The sequence below is a fragment of the Pseudoliparis swirei genome, chromosome 20, assembly GCF_029220125.1.
Source record: "Pseudoliparis swirei isolate HS2019 ecotype Mariana Trench chromosome 20, NWPU_hadal_v1, whole genome shotgun sequence".
Classification (NCBI taxonomy): domain Eukaryota; kingdom Metazoa; phylum Chordata; class Actinopteri; order Perciformes; family Liparidae; genus Pseudoliparis; species Pseudoliparis swirei.
In genome coordinates, this window is record NC_079407.1 from 27,118,008 (window position 1) to 27,140,694 (window position 22,687).

Consider the following 22,687-nt stretch of genomic DNA (forward strand, 5'->3'; position numbering starts at 1 on the left):
TAATGGAAAAAAATACAATAATATATATATTAATGCAACGAATAGAGAGATGTCCATAGTTATTTCTTGTATATCGAATTCGCTCGTTCAATGGAGACCGTTTCTAAATGTTTCTAACTGTTATTAGCTAAGCAAGTAACGTTCGTTACATATAAATATATATAAATATAAATATAAATATATATACATATATATATCAATGTTTATAAATATAAATATATATAAATATATAACTATATATAAGTATATATAAATATATATAAACGTATATATATATATATAGATAAATAAATATATATATATATATAAATATATATACACTGTATATATCTCTATATATAAATATATATATATAAATATATAGATATAAATAAATAAATAAATATAAATATATATATACTGTATATATATATATAGATATATATCTAAATATATATCTAAATATATATAAATATATATATAAATATATATATATATATATATACATTGGCTGTCGTTGAGAGACGTTACTTGGCAGAGAGAGAAAGCCAGTGCAGCAGCCTCCCCCAGGTCCTAGTGCCCGGGGATTATCTCGTTAAGTATCATTATGGGCTATTTGATTGTAATTTGAAGGAGGAGAAAACATACGAACCAGAACACACACATGTAGCGTGTTAACGTGTCCATGTGAGAAACAATAGTTTCATTTAATGACATCACCCCCTAAACTAGACCGAACGCCGCCCCTCCAAACCTTTATCCGTCTTCCTTCTCACGCCATTTTGAATCCCTCTCACCTTCTTTCTGCGGCGTGGCGGTTTCTTCTTCTCCTCCCTCTTTGTCGGCGGAGCAGCGGTATCCCTTCTTCTGCAGGATGTTGCAGATGAGGATCCCCAGCAGGCCCATGATGCAGAAGATGGGCACCAGGGCGAACACGGCGTAGTCCGCCGTCTTCTCCTCGGCGCTGCGCACCGCCGAGCCGTTGACCGCCGCGCCGCTCGGCGACGCCCGGCCCGCCGTCCGCACCGCCCGCACAGGAGAGGCCGCTGAGAGGGGAGGACATCGACTTTAAGAACACGGTCTACCAAGGGTTCTCAAAGAAGCTTCACAATGTTCTTTAAGGAACCTTTTCTGGCTCCAAGGAGAACCTTTCAAACCAGGGTTCTCTAAAGAACCGTTTCCTTAAATAGTTCTTCAAAGAACCTATAAATGTGTCTCAAAGAACCTTCAAATCATGGTTCTTTAAGGCCCCATATATGGTTCCATAAAGAACCTTTCAAACCAGGGTTCTTTAAAGAGTTCTTCTTCAAAGAACCTATGAAGAGGTCTTAAAGAACCTTCAAAAAATGGTTCTTTAAGGCACCATTTCTGGTTCTTTAAAGAACCTTTCAAACCAGGGTTCTCTAAAGAACCATTTCCTTAAAGAGTTCTTCAAAGAACCTATAAAGACTTTTTTAAACAAATGTTCTGCAGGGTTCCTGCTGCTTACTTTTCACACACGGACTTTGGGGGGAACGTTCTCCGGCGTTGGAGTGAAACCTGGAGACGGGAAAAAGAAACCAGCGTAATTAGAGAGATGGGCGGAAAGAGAGAGAGAGAGAGAGAGAGAGAGGGAGAGAGAAAGAGAGAGAGAAAGTAGAGGACCGTTCGACAATTAAATGAATGAATCAGCGTTTTTTATGAGCCCGATGCCCATTGTGGTGAATGACGTGTGTGTGTGTGTGTGTGTGTGTGTGTCTGTGTGTGTTTGTGTGTGTCTGTGTGTCTGTGTGTGTTTGTGTGTGTCTGTGTGTGTGTGTGTTTTTGTTTTATTTAGAACAAATAAAAGTTCACAACCTGTCTGTTCCAGTACTTTGCATGTCAAACCAACGGGTTACAAGCAGACAGACAGGTAGGCGGGGCTTACCCGGACAGACAGACAGACAGACAGACGGGTCTTCCCCGGGCAGACAGACAGACAGGCGGACAGACAGACAGGCGGACAGACAGACAGGTCTTACCCGGGCAGACAGACAGACAGACGGGTCTTACCCAGGCAGACAGACAGACAGACAGACAGACAGACGGGTCTTCCCCGGGCAGACAGACAGACAGACGGACAGACAGACAGACAGACAGACAGACAGGTCTTACCCGGGCAGACAGACAGACAGACAGACAGACGGGTCTTACCCAGACAGACAGACAGACAGACAGACAGACAGGTCTTACCCAGGCAGACAGACAGACAGACAGACAGACAGGTCTTACCCAGACAGACAGACAGACAGGTCTTACCCAGACAGACAGACAGACAGACAGGTCTTACCCAGGCAGACAGACAGACAGACAGACAGACAGGTCTTACCCAGACAGACAGACAGACAGACAGACAGGTCTTACCCAGGCAGACAGACAGACAGACAGACAGACAGGTCTTACCCAGACAGACAGACAGACAGACAGACAGGTCTTACCCAGGCAGACAGACAGACGGGCAGACAGACAGACAGACAGACGGGTCTTACCCGGGCAGACAGAGAGACAGACAGACAGACAGACAGACAGACGGGTCTTACCCAGGCAGACAGACAGACAGACGGGTCTTACCCGGGCAGACAGACCCCACACCCGGCGGCCCCGGGGCCTGCAGCCTGCCGGCCGAGGACCCTGCAGGCCCCGAGCGGGCGGCAGAGCTCAGAGTCCAACGCGGCCGAGAAGCTTCCGGACGGACACGGCTGACACCGCACGACCTCCGCCGACCTCTGACTCCGCCCACAAGCCTGGCCCGAGAAAAAAGACCCAAATAATAATGCACAAGCACAAAGTAAGAGTTACCGTGGTAACAAGACATATATATGTGTATATATATATACACATATATATATGTATATATATATACATATATATATTCTATAAATATATATATACATATAAATATAAATATTGAGTTGGTATTCTCACCCTGGTGGGCTCTTGTCCGGCGGGGCACTGCAGACACACACATCCTTCTTCCCCCTCTCGACACGGCACTGCTGCTGCCTCACCACAGCCCAACACCTACACACACACACACACACACACACACACACACACACACACACACACACACACACACACACACACACACACACACACACACACACACACACACACACACACACACACACGAGTTAGAACATGTGTCTGACAGACCGATTGGACCTAAAGAGGGTTTTTAAGATAACTGCACACTGAACAATAAAGGTTCTTAAATGGTTCTTTAAAAGGCTTTCCGGTTCTACAAAGAACCATCACCTACTGGAGAACCATATTTTTGTTTGAGACACCTTTATCGGTTCTTTGAAGAACTCTTTAAGGAAATGGTTCTTTAAAGAACCCTGGGTTGGAATGTTCTTTGTGGAACCAGATATGGCGCCTTAAAGAACCATTTTTGAAGGTTCCTTGAGACACGTTATACACTACCGTTCAAAAGTTTGGGGTCACTTAGAAATGTCTTGACTATATGTTCCATGAAATGTTCAATTCATTTGATAAATAAAAGTGAGTTTTCATGGAAGACACGAAATTGTCTGGATGACCCCAAACTTTTGAACGTAGTGTAGGTTCTTTGAAGAACTCTTTAAGGATATGGTTCTTTTCAGAACCCTGGTTTGAAAGGTTCTTTGCAGAACCAGAAATGGTGCCTTAAAGAACCATTTTTTAAAAGTTCTTTAAGAAACTTGTATGGGTTCTTTGAAGAACTCTTTAGGGACATGGTTCTTTTAAGAACCCTGGTTTGAAAGGTTCTTTGAGGAACCAGAAATGGTTCCTTATAGAACCGTTTCTTTAAAGGTCTCCAGTTAAAACTCTTCATGGCGAAGCGTCATGGCCGCCTCGTCTATAAAGAACAGAACCTTCACGCGTCGTCATAGTTACCGCGAGCAGGACGAGAGCGGAGCAGCAAAGGTGGTTCCTCATCTTCTTCAACGTATTCCACTATGTTCATAAGATCTAAGGAGAGACGAAGGTTATCACATTTTAAAACATGCTATAAACACATGACTCGTCCCCATGGCGACGTCACACATGACTTTACGCCACTGATGTCACAGAGAGCAACATTTCTTGCCTCTCTGAGTCTAAATAAAGACACTTTTAAAGGTAAAACTGCTTTGAATAACGTACTGGACCCCATCATAACAACTAAACAAGAATATTTTAGCAATGTTCTCCGGATGAAAATATCATAATATCATTACAGCCGTCCGGCAGCTCGTTGTTCTGGACGACAGGTTGGACGCTGCTCTTTTATTTCAGTTCTTCTGGTTTTTATCGCTTCAAATAACCACAAAAATTATCTCCGTCTATTATAAACTACAAAGGTGAGAGTCGTGAACTTACGGTCACACCCAAGTACATAAAGCATCCACACACACACACACACACACACTCACACACACACACGCCACACACTCTCATAAACACCGGAGTCATCTTTATTGTTGCGACTCATTCCGTGACTGTAAATAACATTTAGCATGAATCAGGTTCTGTTTATGGACCGGAGAGGCTTTGGTTCTGAGGATATTTTTGGGAACTCGCGTTCATATTTAAAGAAGTGATTCCCACGCTGCCTCTGGGATGATATTTATTAAAATCATCCAAACTAAACTGATAGAAAGAGATTCACAAACACGTAGAGAGCCGAGGAGGAGTGTGTTGCTTCACTTTGCAATGTTATGGGAATAGACGAGGAAAAACTCTGATATAAATCAGATTGTAAGACAGCAAAGCATAAAAAACTCTTTAAAAATAACATCACATTGTTCTACGAAGAACCATCACCTACTGGAGAACCTTTGTGGAAATGGTGCCTTAAAGAACCATTTTTTAAGGTTCTTTGAGGCAACTTGTTAGGTTCTTATAAGAACTCTTTAAGGAAATGGTTCTTTAAAGAACCCTGGTTTGAAAGGTTCTTTGAGGAACCATAAATGGTTCCTTAAATAACAATTTTTTAAGGTTCTTTGAAACACCTTTATAAGTTCTTTGTGGAACCACAAATGGTGCCTTAAAGAACCATTTTTGAAGGTCCTTTGAGACACCTTTATGGAAATAGTTCTTTAAAGAATCCTGGTTTGAAAGGTTCTTTGAGGAATCATAAATGGTTCCTTAAATAACAAATTTTTAAGGTTCTTTGAAACACCATTATAAGTTCTTTGTGGAACCACAAATGGTGCCTTAAAGAACCATTTTTGAAGGTCCTTTGAGACACCTTTATGGAAATAGTTCTTTAAAGAATCCTGGTTTGAAAGGTTCTTTGAGGAACCATAAATGGTTCCTTAAATAACCATTTTTTAAGGTTCTTTGAAACACCTTTATAAGTTGTTTGTGGAACCACAAATGGTGCCTTAAAGAACCACTTTTGAAGGTTCTTTGAGACACCTTTATGGGTTCTTTGAGACACCTTTAAGGAAATGGTTCTTTAAAGAATCCTGGTTTGAAAGGTTCTGTAAGGAACCAGAAATGGTGCCTTAGCCATTACTTATTCTTTTTTTTTACATGCAACTTCTCACTTTGTTAATTTTCATTTCCAAATTGCTTGACATTACCTGATGGATTCATGTAATTATTTGACTTTGTTTACATTTTCGTCTCCTGAATGTACCTGAAATTACCTGAATGTATTGTATAAGTTCCGTAGCCCGTAACCCTACAGTTGGTGGGTGGGGTGGGGTAGGGAATGAGGTTTTAAATTTCAATCTGTAATTGCCCTGAGACATGTGTGAATCCTCTTCCCTGGTGGGATAACAACTGTGAAAATCAATAAAACATATTTAAAAAAAGAAATGGTGCTTTAAAGAACCATCTTTTGAAGGTTCCTTGAGACACCTTTATAGGTTCTTTGAAGAACTCTTTAAGGACATGGTTCTTTAGAGAACCCTGGTTTGAAAGGTTCTCTGTGGAACCAGAAATGGTTCCTCCGTGGCATCACTCTGAAGAACCATATTCGGTCCCTGATGGAACCTTACATGTTTCTGTGTGTACAGTTAGCAAACAAACAGCTGCTGACCGAAATAAAAACAAAAGCACTTTGGAACAAATAAAATGAAAGAGAAGAGAAAAGAAGGATGGAGACCTCTCAGTTCATAAGATAAAGATAAAGAAAGTGAATGAACATTTTAAAGGTGAAGAGAGGAGAGAGACGGGTTCTTACCCCAGGCTGGCAGCTGATTGGCTGAGACGCTGCTCGAGATGCTGAGTCGGGATAAAACTCAAATATAACTTTTCTTACAGCCGTCGACGCAAAACACTCGAAGAAAAAAGTCCACTTGGAATCTCACAACTCACGACTAAACTTCACGACTGGACCGCACGACTGGACCGCACGACTACGGACAAAATAAGATAAATAAAATGAATCTGAAATGATATAAAGTTCAAACTAAACACAACTTCAAGAGGAGCTGGAGCTGAATGGAAGCTGGATGTACCTGCTGTGTGTTATACTGCCACTCGACCACAGACACGCCCCCACACCCTCAGGACACGCCTCCACACCATCAGGACACGCCCCCACACCCTCAGGACACGCCCCTTCTATCGCAACTAAAACAGCATGTGTGTGTGTGTGTGTGTGTGTGTGTGTGTGTGTCTGTGGCCACTCTTAATGCACCTCTTGACCACGCAGAAAAACATCATGTTTTAAACATTAGTTAGCGAATAAATCAACTACACACACACATAGACACAACTACACACACATAGACACAGCTACACACACATAGACACAACTACACACACACATAGACACAACTACACACACATAGACACAGCTACACACACATAGACACAACTACACACACACATAGACACAACTACACACACATAGACACAACTACACACACAGACACAGCTACACACACATAGACACAACTACACACACATAGACACAGCTACACACACATAGACACAACTACACACACATAGACACAGCTACACAAACATAGACACAACTACACACACATAGACACAACTACACACACATAGACACAGCTACACACACATAGACACAACTACACACACATAGACACAACTACACACACATAGACACAACTACACACACATAGACACAACTACACACACATAGACACAGCTACACACACATAGACACAACTACACACACATAGACACAGCTACACACACATAGACACAACTACACACACATAGACACAACTACACACACACAGACACAGCTACACACACATAGACACAACTACACACATAGACACAGCTACACACACATAGACACAACTACACACACATAGACACAACTACACACACATAGACACAACTACACACATAGACACAGCTACACACACATAGACACAACTACACACACATAGACACAGCTACACACACATAGACACAACTACACACACACATAGACACAACTACACACACACAGACACAGCTACACACACATAGACACAACTACACACATAGACACAGCTACACACACATAGACACAGCTACACACACATAGACACAACTACACACACACAGACACAGCTACACACACATAGACACAACTACACACATAGACACAGCTACACACACATAGACACAACTACACACACATAGACACAACTACACACAAACATAGACACAACTACACACACACATAGACACAACTACACACACATAGACACAGCTACACACACATAGACACAACTACACACAAATAGACACAGCTACACACACATAGACACAACTACACACACACATAGACACAACTACACACACATAGACACAGCTACACACACATAGACACAACTACACACACACATAGACACAACTACACACACACAGACACAGCTACACTCACATAGACACAACTACACACAGCTACACACACATAGACACAGCTACACACACATAGACACAACTACACACAGCTACACACACATAGACACACGTGTGTAGCGTGTCACCAGTACACGTGTGTAGTGTGTGTAGTGTGTGTAGTAAGTGGTGATGAGACTTTTTACACATTATTTGAGCTATAATTTATACTTGTTCATGCAGGTGACATACGCACAGAAACATAATGGTTCTTAAACGGTTCTTTAAAAGCCTTTGTGGTTCTACGAAGAACCATCACCTACTGGAGAACCATTTTGAAAATGGTGCCTTGAAGATCCATTTTTTAAGGTTCCTTGAGACACCTTCATAGGTTCTTTGAAGAACTCTTTAAGGAAATGGTTCTTTAGAGAACCCTGGGTTGAAAGGTTCTCCTTGGAACCAGAAAGTGTTCCTTCAATAACCATCTTTTGAAGGTTCCTTGAGGCACCTTTATAGGTTCTTTGAATAACTCTTTATAGACATGGTTCTTTAAAGAACCCTGGGTTGAAAGGTTCTTTGTGGAACCAGAAATGGTGCCTTAAAGAACCTCGTTTTGAAGGTTCTTTGAGACACCTTTATAGTTTCTTTGAAGAACTATTTAAGGAAAAGGTTCTTTAAAGAATCTTGGTTTGAAAGGTTCTTTGTGGAACCAGAAATGGTGCCTTCAGGAACCATCTTTTAAATGTTCTTTGGGACACTTTTATAGGTTCTTTGAAGAACTATTGAAGGAAATGGTTCTTTAGAGAACCCTGATTTGAAGGGTTCTTCATGGAACCAGATATGGTTCTTCTATGGCATCACTCTGAAGAACCATTTTCAGTTCCAGCCAACACCAAGATGTGCCTAACACAAAAAAAGAAGAAAAAAAAGAGCTTAAGTTCATGATTTTGGTCCAGCAATGCCCTCAAGCCAATGAAAGGCCACTGAAGCATCATTTCAGGGAGGAGGAGAAAGATAAAGAGAGGACAGAGCAAACAACTTGAGGATAGAAAGAGAGAGAGAGAGAGGGATAGAAAGAGGAGAACAAGTTGCTATAAACCTCAGCCTGATAGCATGATGCAGTATATATATAGAAGCATTTATTAAAATGCTATACAGAGCAGAGCAAGAGGCTAATTACATGTCACACACTCGTACAGATGGCCTTCAGCGAACTCACACAACAGGCGAGCACGAACAAAGAAGAACAGAACGATCAATAAAAAGACAATGATAGAGAGAGCAAAACTAAAATAGCACCTGCAATTAAGTAACTCTGTTTTTTGGAAGGTGTCGCGTAACGAATCGGACGAGGAGTTAGAGCGATGTTGACGACTTCGCTCGACCTCCAGAGGTGCAGTGACTAAAACGGCCACATGGGGAAACAGATTTGTGAGTGTAACCACAAATTATTATCAAACTGACTTCTTTAATTCACCACATTTCCAGTCTGCGGTGCAAAAGCAAGAATGTTTCCCCCCAATAAGAGTCCTTCTCCCATTATGCACCAATTACAAAGTATAATTCAAAGATATGTGGTTGAAAAGAGAACTGCAGGCCAGCAGAGTTTTGATTCCCCAGTGAAATGTGTTTGAAATACAAAATGCATGTGAAAGCAGGTCCAAAAAAAGAAGAAGGATGTTCAAACGTGACAGCTCCCCCGACCACGACCCTCAGAAGTCAGACTTTCCCAGCCCGGGTTGTCTCCGTGTGATGCATTTGCATTTAAATCCAATTTTTATGAGTTTTTTGCCCCTCAAACCCACGACAGAAGTGACCAGACTACCTACTGGACCTACTGGACCTACTGGACCTACTAGACCCACTGGGTGCATGACCGCCCCTGGTTTCCACGCATGGCCTTGATGCATTCAAGCATCCTTCTCCTTCTCTTCCACCAGGTGAGAAAAACTGCAAAATTCTCCTTCTTGTTAGATGTAAAGATTGTGAACACTTCTATGAATCTGCAGCCAGAAGCCAGTTAGCTTAGCTTAGCATAAAGACACGGAAAGGGGTAAAAAAGCAACCTTCGTTCTGTGGGTTCGGCGAGTCCCTCTCAGGGGTTCTACTAGTCCCTCTCAGGGATTCAGCGAGTCCCTCTCAGGGGTTGGGCAAGTCTCTCTCAGGGGTTGGGCGAGTCCATCTCAGGGGTTGGGGGAGTCCCTCACAGGGGTTCGACTAGTCCCTCTCAGGGGTTCTACTAGTCCCTCTCAGGGGTTCAACTAGTCCCTCTCAGGGGTTCTACTAGTCCCTCTCAGGGGTTGGGCGAGTCTCTCTCAGGGGTTGGGCGAGTCCCTCTCAGGGGTTCGACTAGTCCCTCTCAGGGGTTCGACTAGTCCCTCTCAGGGGTTGGGCGAGTCCCTCTCAGGGGTTGGGCGAGTCCCTCTCAGGGGTTCGACTAGTCCCTCTCAGGGGTTCGACTAGTCCCTCTCAGGGGTTGGGCGAGTCTCTCTCAGGGATTGGGCGAGTCTCTCTCAGGGGTTGGGCGAGTCCCTCTCAGGGGTTGGGCGAGTCCCTCTCAGGGGTTCGACTAGTCCCTCTCAGGGGTTGGGCGAGTCCCTCTCAGGGGTTGGGCGAGTCTCTCTCAGGGGTTGGGCGAGTCCCTCTCAGGGGTTGGGCGAGTCCCTCTCAGGGGTTCGACTAGTCCCTCTCAGGGGTTGGGCGAGTCTCTCTCAGGGGTTGGGCGAGTCTCTCTCAGGGGTTGGGCGAGTCTCTCTCAGGGGTTGGGTGAGTCTCTCTCAGGGGTTGGGCGAGTCCCTCTCAGGGGTTGGGCGAGTCCCTCTCAGGGGTTGGGCGAGTCCCTCCCAGGGGTTCTACTTGTCCCTCTCAGGGGTTGGGCGAGTCCCTCTCAGGGGTTGGGCGAGTCTCTCTCAGGGGTTGGGCGAGTCCCTCTCAGGGGTTGGGCGAGTCTCTCTCAGGGGTTGGGCGAGTCTCTCTCAGGGGTTGGGCGAGTCCCTCTCAGGGGTTGGGCGAGTCTCTCTCAGGGGTTGGGCGAGTCTCTCTCAGGGGTTGGGCGAATCTCTCTCAGGGGTTGGGCGAGTCCCTCTCAGGGGTTGGGCGAGTCCCTCTCAGGGGTTCGACTAGTCCCTCTCAGGGGTTGGGCGAGTTCCTCTCAGGGGTTGGGCGAGTCCCTCTCATGGGTTGGGCGAGTCCCTCCCAGGGGTTCTACTTGTCCCTCTCAGGGGTTGGGCGAGTCCCTCTCAGGGTTTCGCCGAGTCGCTCTTAGGCGTTCGGCCAAAGACCTAAATGACCTCTCTCAACCCGGATGCGCTCATCAATCCTCGCCAAGGAAACTCGCCTCTTTCTGACTTCCGACTCTTTCGGCATCTCTCAGCCTCTTGCGCTGTCAAATCCTTTAAGTTTTGAAAGGCTGCAGTCAGATTAACATGTGGGTGGAAACGGTAGAGCGAGACCGAAAGAAAAGAAACGAGAGACAAAACAAAAGAAGAGAAACAAAGGGAGCGGAATATAACAGGATATTAACGCCTCTCAGAATACACAACAAAGAAGCCGGAAAAAAAAAGACTGCAACGCCCTTGTCATTTTTTAATGTGAAAAACGACCAAACGAGGTGACAAAATCCAAAGGAAAGAAGAGGACGAGCGTGACGACAGTTCCCAAACTGTAAAACAGTAATTAACCAAAAGCCTCGGTTGCTGTTGTTTGACAAGTCGCGACAACACCGGATGACCAGTCACATCTCCTGTTGTGTTCAGGAGGCCTAAAAATAGCCGTAATAAAGAAGTAATGGCAAAAGGCTTAAGGCGAAAACACGGACGCTATTTTCTGCTGCGGTTGAGTTTTTTTTGGGGACACGGGAGCTTTTTCTGGCTCCTTGATGTCATGCAAAAGAAAATCCTCCTGGATGAAGCTTGTGAACGAAGGAAGGAAGAAAGGAAGGAAGGAAGGAACCACAGGAGAGGAAACATGAGCGTGAGTGAAGAGCACATGCTTGTGGTTAGATCTTATTTTCAATGTCACGATGTATCCGACTGTCCAAAAGTCCAAAATTTAACGCAGATGAGAAATCTGCTGAGTCAGCGGCTTCATTGAAGCGAAGCGATATTCCAGTTCTCTCACTTCATCTTTCAAATAAAGGCCTTTTTTCTTTTTTTCTCTTGCCAAAATTACAGTTCATGGTATTTTGTTATTATGCAATGTTTCAAAAGGGTGTTAGGAAACACTGGACGAAAAAAAATGAGGTTAAGAAGCAACAAAGGGCCTAAAAAAAAAGGCTTAAAAAATGTAGGAATTAATTTCCATGTGCTTGATATGCCACCCGTGCAAGTAAAAACTCCTTTAAATTGAATTTGAAGCATACACAGAAACTCTGGGAAGCCGTCGTGATGGGAGGAGCCATCCGTCAATCAAACTGTCATCAAAGCCTAAAGTATAATCGTATTCGTCAGTTTATAATCCCTCCATCCAGAACGACCCAGATGCATCACGTAAATACAGTTTTAGCGTTATATCTTTTGACCTGGTCAAGGTTTACAGTTTTTTTGGGCCACATGGAAGTCAACACGACTGTGGGAATATTTGCCTGGTGTGACTAACGATGAATCAGCACCAATTTACAAGAGTTTAAATATCTTTGTGATTTGCTCAGTCGGTGACGGTGATGCATCGTCGGAGGACAGAGAAGCTCAGAAGGATTATTATCTGCTCTGCAGGTTGAGAAATCCTCCAGATTTGGGCTCATAAACCTTTAAAAACCGATCAGATTATCTTCAGAAATGCACAGTCATCAAAAACAGTGTTGTTTTTTGACGAATTCCTCAACAGTTTTACAGTTTTTTTCGATTGCTAAACGACAGTGGGCACAACTGGAGTCACATGTGCAAAACTCTAACCACAGTCTGCACTACCAACAGTCACCTGAGCTCAACACCTCACATCACCTGCAAAACTCATTCCAAGCAACACAACTCTTAACACATGGCTCAAAACACGCTCAGTGCAGCCAAACACTCTGCACAACCCTCACTGAGATAACACACACTGAGGTAACACACTGAGGTAACACACACTGAGGTAACACACACTGAGGTAACACACACTGAGGTAACACACTGAGGTAACACACACTGAGATAACACACACTGTCACTCAGAACACACTGAGGTAACACACACTGAGGTAACATACACTGTCACTCAGAGCACACTGAGGTAACACACACTGAGGTAACACACACTGTCACTCAGAGCACACTGAGAGTAAAAACACGAGCATCAAACACCAATACAGAAAATACAAACTTTTCATCTTTACAGTTTGAACAATTTCAGTGACTTCAAACAAAGTAATATTTTCTTCAAAGAAAAGAGTGACATTCTTAAATTTTTTAGAACATATATAACAATTCTTTAAGGTAAATGAAAATTAGCAGTTTGCTTCAATAGTCTGTCGTAATTTACGGAATTACAGTAATGAGAAATAAAAGGTAGAAACTAAAAGTAGAGACTGTAATTCGAACAAATAATTGAGGGGCTAATCCTGCCTCTCTCTAGCATCAGGCCTCATTCAATTCAATTCAATTCAGTTTATTTGTATAGCCCAATTTCACAAATTACAAATTTGTCTCGGAGTGCTTTACAATCTGTACACATAGACATCCCTGCCCCAAAACCTCACATCGGATCAGGAAAAAATCCCAAATAACCCTTCAGGGGGGGAAAAAAAGGGAAGAAACCTTCAGCAGAGCAACAGAGGAGGATCCCTCTGTTCCCCACATGTTGTCATCAACATCACATCTCATGTTCTCTCTTGCCACCTGGGGAAGAACCTTCTGGAGGGCCTTCTCCATCCCTGGCAGTCCTCTGGACTCGTGTCCTCACATCCGGCACGATGGCTTCCAAAAGAGACATTTGGTCATGTGGGTGGTGACCAGACACTTGGTTCACGACATTACATGACATGGTCTATAAGTGTAGCCCTTATTTCATCTGGAATAACAGCTCTTTGTCTTCCTCCACGCATCCCCCTCTCCCTGCCACCCTTCTCCCTCCACGAACCCGTCTTCCTTGTTCCATTTCCGAAGTGAGTCTTTCTGAGCTCTAACGATATATACTGTAATATATATATATATACATATAGATACATATATATATATATGTGTGTGTGTGTTCACTAACAAGTCTAAAACAAGACACCTGCTTCGCCTTTCAGCTGAAATTGCAATCATCAGTGTTTGAAAGGCACCAGGCTGAACTCTATTCCGTTTTGAATGTGTGGTTCCCATGGTGACAGCAGTGTGTTGCATTTGAACAAAGTGCTGTAGATCCTCAGTGTTGTGCAGGTTGTGGTTAAAGTCATTCAGTGTTAGAGTTTTGAAAACTGTGTTCAAGCAATGAAAAACAAACTAGAGTTTGGTCCACATGAACTGCTGCTGTGCAGACTGGAGTTAGAGTTTTGCACATGTGACTCCAGTTGTGCCCGCTGTCGCTTAGCTAACGAAAAAAACTGTAAACTCACAAAGACATATTTACTCTATACATTTGATCCAGAATAAATCCTGATTGAGACTTGATTAAAACCAGATTAATGCTCATCATCATTGGTTTAAGTAACTCTGTTCATCTGGTCACATGACATCTATTGTTCACCTGGTCACATGACATCTATTGTTCATCTGGTCACATGACATCTATTGTTCACCTGGTCACATGACATCTATTGTTCATCTGGTCACATGACATCTATTGTTCACCTGGTCACATGACATCTATTGTTCATCTGGTCACATGACATCTATTGTTCACCTGGTCACATGACATCTATTGTTCATCTGGTCACATGACATCTATTGTTCACCTGGTCACATGACATCTATTGTTCATCTAGTCACATGACATCTATTGTTCACCTGGTCACATGACATCTATTGTTCATCTGGTCACATGACATCTATTGTTCATCTGGTCACATGACATCTATTGTTCATCTAGTCACATGACATCTATTGTTCACCTGGTCACATGACATCTATTGTTCATCTCATGACATCTATTGTTCATCTGGTCACATGACATCTATTGTTCATCTGGTCACATGACATCTATTGTTCATCTGGTCACATGACATCTATTGTTCATCTAGTCACATGACATCTATTGTTCACCTGGTCACATGACATCTATTGTTCATCTGGTCACATGACATCTATTGTTCATCTGGTCACATGACATCTATTGTTCATCTGGTCACATGACATCTATTGTTCATCTGGTCACATGACATCTATTGTTCACCTGGTCACATGACATCTATTGTTCATCTGGTCACATGACATCTATTGTTCATCTGGTCACATGACATCTACTGTTCATCTGGTCACATGACATCTATTGTTCATCTGGTCACATGACATCTATTGTTCACCTGGTCACATGACATCTATTGTTCATCTGGTCACATGACATCTATTGTTCATCTGGTCACATGACATCTATTGTTCATCTGGTCACATGACATCTATTGTTCATCTGGTCACATGACATCTATTGTTCATCTGGTCACATGACATCTATTGTTCATCTGGTCACATGACATCTATTGTTCACCTGGTGACATGACATCTATTGTTCATCTAGTCACATGACATCTATTGTTCATCTGGTCACATGACATCTATTGTTCATCTGGTCTCATGACATCTATTGTTCATCTAGTCACATGACATCTATTGTTCATCTGGTCACATGACATCTATTGTTCATCTGGTCTCATGACATCTATTGTTCATCTAGTCACATGACATCTATTGTTCATCTAGTCACATGACATCTATTGTCCATCTATTGTCCATCTGGTCACATGACATCTATTGTTCATCTGGTCTCATGACATCTATTGTTCATCTGGTGACATGACATCTATTTTTCATCTGGTCACATGACATCTATTGTCCATCTATTGTTCATCTGGTCACATGACATCTATTGTTCATCTGGTCTCATGACATCTACTGTTCATCTGGTCACATGACATCTATTGTTCGTCTAGTCACATGACATCTATTGTCCATCTGGTCACATGACATCTATTGTTCATCTATTGTCCATCTGGTCACATGACATCTATTCTTCTGTCCTCCTCTGTTCTCTCCTGAAGGTTTCTTCACCTTTTTTTCCCCTGAAAGTTTTTTTTCCTATTTTTTGGGGAGTTTTTCCTGATCCGATATGAAAGGTCAAAGGTCAGGGATGTCGTACGTGTTCAGATTATAAAGCCCTCTGAGGATAATTCGTAATTTGTGATATTGGACGATACAAAATAAACTGAATGGAATTGGTTGCATATTGGTGGAATTTGAATGAAATGAATGTTCTTTGGGTGTTTATAAAACGGCTGATGAAACACTTTCGGGTGGATTTCCCTCTCCGTCATCGAACGGCTCGACAAAGAAAAGTCAACCGCCAAAGTCCCCCACCGCCAGTAATGGCTACCTGTGGATCCCAGCAGGTCACGCAGCGCGTCCGGCCTTCGGGGAACACCTCTTTATCGACTGCAACGCGAGAGCAAAAGAACTGAGCCGGCACAAAAAAGGTTTACGGTAATTACACGCCTGCCGTGCATCAGACGTTATCGCGGGCCGAGAGATAATGTCCACGTGTGCGCCGCCGACGCGATCGGCGCACCGTACCCTCTGTTTGACTCCGCGGAGGTGCCCATTATCGGCCGCTTCGTTTACGACCTAACACTTTCATACGTTGGCGCTCAGACAATGTCTCATTACGGGGAGCTCGGCCGATCACCGGTGCCGCCGGTGTCGACTTCTTTGAGTCCGTCGTGATGTTCAGTCGTCATGTTTTTTTTCTTTCCAGTGGAACTTTACACCGGCGGAGGGCGGAGGCGTCTCTCGTGTCCACGTCGTCTGTCCGATGTCACCGAGGCGGAACGAGAGAGGAAGGTCGGATGAGACCGGAGCGAGACGTCCGGCTTGTTTACAGCCGGGGGGGAAATAACTCTGCAGCAACCGGAGATCCCACAATGCAACGGGGTGAGAATACAACGTGGCCTAAAGTTGATAGAGAGGAAACTTTTTGGTTATGTTTTACATCCATTTTTGTTCTTTTGTTCACGAGAAGAACAGATGCCGCGTGGGAGGTCACCGAATTTTTACTTTTTGGGGGTTTTCCAACCACAGTGTTTGACCTTCTATCCCCAAATTAAAGTCAAATTACACAAGTGGGACACGGTCAAGTCAAAACATGCTTTTGATTTTATAAAAAAGATAATAGCAATTAGGAACATGGAGAAATAATCGCTAATTAACTAATAATCAAATTGGTGAGATACTTAAGGTACGAACGATCCGACATGGGAAAGGGGGCGGAGCTAAAAAGCCACCGCTGCTTTTTGAAAAGCATGACATCGCAAAACATGTTTTTGATTTGATAGAAAAAGATATACAAATTAAAAGAAAGAAATAAGTAAATAGGAAATAGCAATTAGGAATATGGAGAAATAATCGCGAATTAACTAATAATCAAATTGGTGAGATACTTAAGGTACGAACGATCCGACGTGGGAAAGGGGGCGGAGCTAAAAAGCCACCGGATATAACAGCGGAATGCTTTTTGAAAAGACAGATCAGGGAAATGCTAAAGAGTCCGGAGAGGTAGCCGGTTTCTCACATCTTTCTACTTAACGAAGCTTTTCTTGGTTGTGTGGAACAATTTAAATAACCTGAAGACTAAACCTTCACAATAAAAGTTGTTGTGTTGTGAGTGAAATCCAGTTTAAATCCGTGGTAGACGGATCAATCCCTCTCGAAACACAGTCGACGTACTCACTGAATCTCGTTTGCCTGATTTTTAACTGATCATCAAATGGTGCGTTTTCATAACGCTCTGACTTTTTAAAGTTAAAACTTTAAACTAAATAAATGTTTAAGACGGTAATTCGTCGACCGCAAAGCAACTCTGGCTCCAAAACAACCTTAAAAATAATCCACGGGGACAAACAGAAGAACATGAGGCAACGCAACCTGCAGAAATCCGTGTGGGAGTCGATGTTTTCCGGGTCCGGTATGTTCCCACCGGCAGGTTAACGGTGGAATGAAGATCAACGGTATGTTCACAACACCTGAACGTCCTAATCCTCCACCTGTACGCTCACAGCGCTCTGTCATGAAACTATTCCCCCATTTCCACACACAAACGTGAAAACAACACTTTCCACATGTTATCTCTATTTGTCAAACACACACAGAGGATTTATATAATTACCGTTTGAGTCAGTGGAAAAAAATCTACCGTCTATTACATAAGGACCTCGACCTGAGCTCAGAGGAAAAACACTGTGTGTAGTCTGCAGCCGACTTCCTGTCTTCTTACGACTCGCATTGCAAAAAGAGATCTGTTTTTGTTGTTTTGGGATGTTTTGGTGCGAGGATAAGTTGTTGATGTCTTCTGTGCTCATCGGGGAAGTTGCAGTGATGAAGAGTGATGAAGAGTGTTGAGTGTTTTCAGAGAGATGTAAAAACCTTGAAGAGCCGAGTCTTAATTCAAGGAGTTTGTACAAGTACATGTACACAAATATAAATATAAACATGCAGAACTCACACGGATGTTAGCCGACTCCTTTTCCCGTGAAGGACCACGAAGGACAATGAAGGACAATGAAGGACAATGAAGGCCCGTGAAGGACCGTGAAGGGCCTTCAAGGCTCATGAAGGCCCTTGAAGGCCAGCAAAGGCCAGTGAAAGCCCATGAAGGGCCATGAAGGACCGTGAAGGACCATGAAGGACCGTAAAGGACCATGAAGCATGTCTTAAAGACATAAAAACATGGATGACCTGCAATTTCTTGATGTTAAACTCAGACAAAACCGAAGTAATTTTAATCGGCCCTGAGCACCTCAGAGATCAATTATCTGGTGATGTGGATTCTGTAGACGGCATTGCCCTGGCATCCAACACCACTGTAAAGAATCTTGGCGTTATCTTTGATCGGGACTTGTCCTTTAACTCCCACGTAAAGCAAATCTCAAGGACTGCATTCTTTCATCTACGTAATATTTCAAAAATCAGGCACATCTTGTCTCAAAAGATGCAGAAAAATTGGTTCACGTTCGTTACTTGAGACTGGATTACTGCAACTCCTTATTATCAGGCTGCTCTAATAAGTCTCTTAGGTCCCTCCAGTTGATCCAGAATGCTGCAGCTCGTGTTCTCACTAAAACTAAGAAAAGAGATCACATCACTCCTGCACTAGCTGCTCTGCACTGGCTCCCAGTAAAATCAAGAATCACTTTTAAAATTCTTCTCTTAACGTACAAAGCCTTGATTGGTGATGCACCATCATATCTTAAGGAGCTTGTAGTACCATATTGCACCACTAGAGAGCTACGCTCACTAAATGTGGGACTACTTGTAGTTCCTAGAGTCTTAAAAAGTAGAATGGGAGCCAGAGCCTTTAGTTATCAAGCTCCTCTTCTATGGAACCAGCTTCCAATTTCAGTCCGGGAGGCAGACACAGTCACCTCGTTTAAGAGTAGACTTAAGACCTTCCTCTTTGACAGAGCTTATAGTTAGGGCTGAATCAGGTTCACCTGGTCCAGCCCCTTGATATGCTGCTATAGGCTTATAGCTGCCGGGGGACGTTTTAGGATGCACTGAGTACCTATCTCCTCTTTTTTTCTCTCCTTAAGGATGAATTTTCATCTCTCAATCACACGTTACTAACTCTGCTTTCTCCCCGGAGTCCTTGGGGACTTCACGTCTCATAGGGTCATCGGACCCTATGAGACGACATAGATCCTATCTGCTGATGGATCATCGAGGTCTGGGTCGTGGAATTCCTGCTCCTGACTACGCCACTGTCCTGTTGAGACTCCGCCTACTGTTGAGACTCCGCCCACTCCTCCTCCCCACCGCCATCTGCCTGATGGATCGTGGAGGTCTCCATCGTGGAATATGCCTACTATGAACTATTCATACACTCTGTCATATTCATTGAATGTATTTAAACTCTAAATCTGTCCTTCTGGTCACATGACATCTATTGCATCTGTCCATCCTGGAGAGGGATCCTCCTCTGTTCTCTCCTCCAGGTTTCTTCCCTTTTTTTCCCCCTGAAGGGTTATTTGGGAGTTTTTCCTGGTCCGATGTGAGGTTTTGGGGCAGGGATGTCTATGTGTACAGATTGTAAAGCACTCCGAGACAAATTTGTAATTTGTGAAATTGGGCTATACAAATAAACTGAATTGAATTGAATTGAAGGGCCATGAAGGACCGTGAAGGACCATGAAGGACCGTGAAGGACCATGAAGGACCGTGAAGGATCATGAAGGCCCATGAAGGGCCATGAAGGACCGTGAAGGACCATGAAGGACCGTGAAGGACCATGAAGGCCCATGAAGGGCCATGAAGGACCGTGAAGGACCGTGAAGGACCGTGAAGGACCGTGAAGGCCCATGAAGGACCATGAAGGACCATGAAGGACCGTGAAGGACCATGAAGGCCCATGAAGGGCCATGAAGGACCGTGAAGGACCATGAAGGACCGTGAAGGACCGTGAAGGCCCATGAAGGACCATGAAGGACCATGAAGGACCATGAATTGGATTTCCCAGCTGCTCCTGAACGCATCATCTCACTCTTCCGGTAAGCTCCGGTTGCCAGCTCAGCAGCGAGCATGACTTCTTCTTCTCTCCCTCCCGCTCCCTCTTGCTCAGTGTGTCTCATGTATAGTTATCCTTCTGCCTCCCTTAATGATAACCATACATGCAACAAGTGTAGTTTATTTGCTAGGTTGGAGGCAGGTCTAAGTGGGTTAGATGCACGGCTCCGCGCTATCGAAGCTCAGACAGCTATGCTAGTTAGCCCGCCCTCTCCCGTAGTCGGCGCGGAGCTACAGTCATCTGATAGCTGTTCCCCGGCGGTAACCGTGCAGCCGGGTGGTTGGGTAACTGTTCGCAGGAGTAGTAAGTCTACACAGAAGCCCGCTGTGAACCAACCACTTCACGTTTCGAACCAGTTTTCCCTGCTCAGCGACACACCCGCTGAGGAACACACCCTGGTTATCGGGAGCTCGATAGTCAGGAACGTGAAAATAGCGAAGCCGCGGACCAGAGTCGTGTGCCTCCCGGGGGCCAGAGCGGGCGACGTGGAGTCTTGTTTGAAACAGAGTTTATATCTGAATTCTCAGAATGTATATCAAGTTTGGTTCTTAAAACTGATAGTTATTATTGTAGGAGATTTTATTATCCATGTGGATGTTGATAATGATTGCCTTAGTGCTGCATTCATCTCCTTGTTGGACTCGATTGGCTTCTGTCAGAGAGTACAGAAACCCACTCACAGCTTTGGCCACACGCTTGATCTTGTTCTTACTTATGGCGTTGACATTGAGCATTTGAAGGTCTTCCCACAGAATCCTCTTCTGTCAGACCACAACCTCATAACTTTTGAATTTATACTACCGGAGTGTACTCCGTTAGTCAAAAGTTTCTACACCAGATGTCTAACTGACAGTGCTGTAGCTAAATTTAAAGCGATTCCTTCTGTATTTGATTCGATACCACGTCTCAATATAACAGAGGACTCCTGGTCTAACTTTAGTCCGTCCCAGATTGATCATCTTGTTGATAGTGCCACAGGCTCTCTGAGAATGACACTGGACTCGATAGCCCCTCTGAAGAAGAAGACAGTGAGGAAGAGGAGGTTTGCCCCCTGGTATAACCCTCAGACCCGCAAACTGAAGCAAACGTCACGAAAGCTTGAACGCATATGGCGTTCAACTAATCTGGAAGAATCCCGCTTAGTTTGGCGAGATAGTCTTAAAACTTATAAGAAGGCCCTCCGTAATGCCAGAGCAGCCTATTACTCATCAGTAATAGAGAAAAATAAGAACAACCCTAGGTTTCTCTTCAGCACTGTAGCCAGGCTGACAGAGAGTCACAGCTCTGTGGAGCCGAGTATTCCTATCGACCTCAGTGGTAATGACTTTATGAACTTCTTTAATGAAAAGATTTTAACTATTAGGGACAAGATTAATAATCTCTTGCCCTTAACCAGTGCCAATCTGTCCTCAAGTGGAATGGCCTTGGAAACCGCTGTATGCCCTGGTGTATATTTGGAGGGCTTTTCTCCCATCAACCGTGACCAATTATCTTCAACGGTTTCTACTTCTAACACGTCTACCTGTCTCTTGGACCCCATCCCGACGAGGCTGCTTCAAGACGTTTTGCCTTTAATTGGCGGCTCTCTATTAGATATTATCAATGTGTCTCTGCTAACAGGCCACGTACCACACTCCTTCAAGGTGGCTGTTATTAAACCTCTCCTGAAGAAGCCCACTCTGGATCCAGAGGTGTTGGCTAACTACAGACCGATCTCTAACCTCCCCTTCCTCTCCAAGATCCTTGAGAAAGTGGTCGCAAATCAGTTGTGTGACTTTCTACATCATAATTGTTTATTTGAGAAATTTCAATCAGGATTTAGAAAACACCACAGCGCCGAGACGGCACTGGTGAAAATTACAAATGACCTCTTAATGGCAGCAGATAAAGGACTCCTCTCTGTCCTGGTCTTGTTAGACCTTAGTGCTGCATTCAACACCATTGACCATGACATCGATTGGCATTTCAGGCACGGCACTAAGTTGGTTTAAATCCTATTTATCAGATCGATCTCAGTTTGTATTTGTAAACGATGACGCCTCGATAACCACCAACGTTAGTCACGGAGTTCCACAAGGTTCTGTGCTTGGACCAATTTTATTTACCTTATACATGCTTCCTTTGGGCAATATTATCAGGAAACACTCCATAAACTTTCATTGTTATGCAGATGATACTCAACTATATCTATCGATAAAACCAGAGGAAACCAACCAACTAAGTAAAATTCAAGCATGTCT

At 43.8% G+C, this 22,687-nt stretch overlaps 1 protein-coding gene across 1 annotated transcript in view; it reads right to left on the bottom strand.

Moving 5' to 3' along the window:
* Positions 1-22,687, bottom strand: part of relt (RELT TNF receptor) — a 40,436-nt gene that overhangs the window by 13,083 nt on the left and 4,666 nt on the right. Inside the window, exons 2-6 of the mRNA XM_056441674.1 lie at positions 3,877-3,951; positions 2,923-3,018; positions 2,569-2,741; positions 1,469-1,518; positions 776-1,025 (exon numbers count right to left, since the gene is read on the bottom strand). Of these exons, the coding sequence (XP_056297649.1) occupies positions 776-1,025; positions 1,469-1,518; positions 2,569-2,741; positions 2,923-3,018; positions 3,877-3,918 (611 nt within the window). The 5' untranslated portion in view covers positions 3,919-3,951. The remainder of the gene's footprint in view (positions 1-775; positions 1,026-1,468; positions 1,519-2,568; positions 2,742-2,922; positions 3,019-3,876; positions 3,952-22,687) is intronic.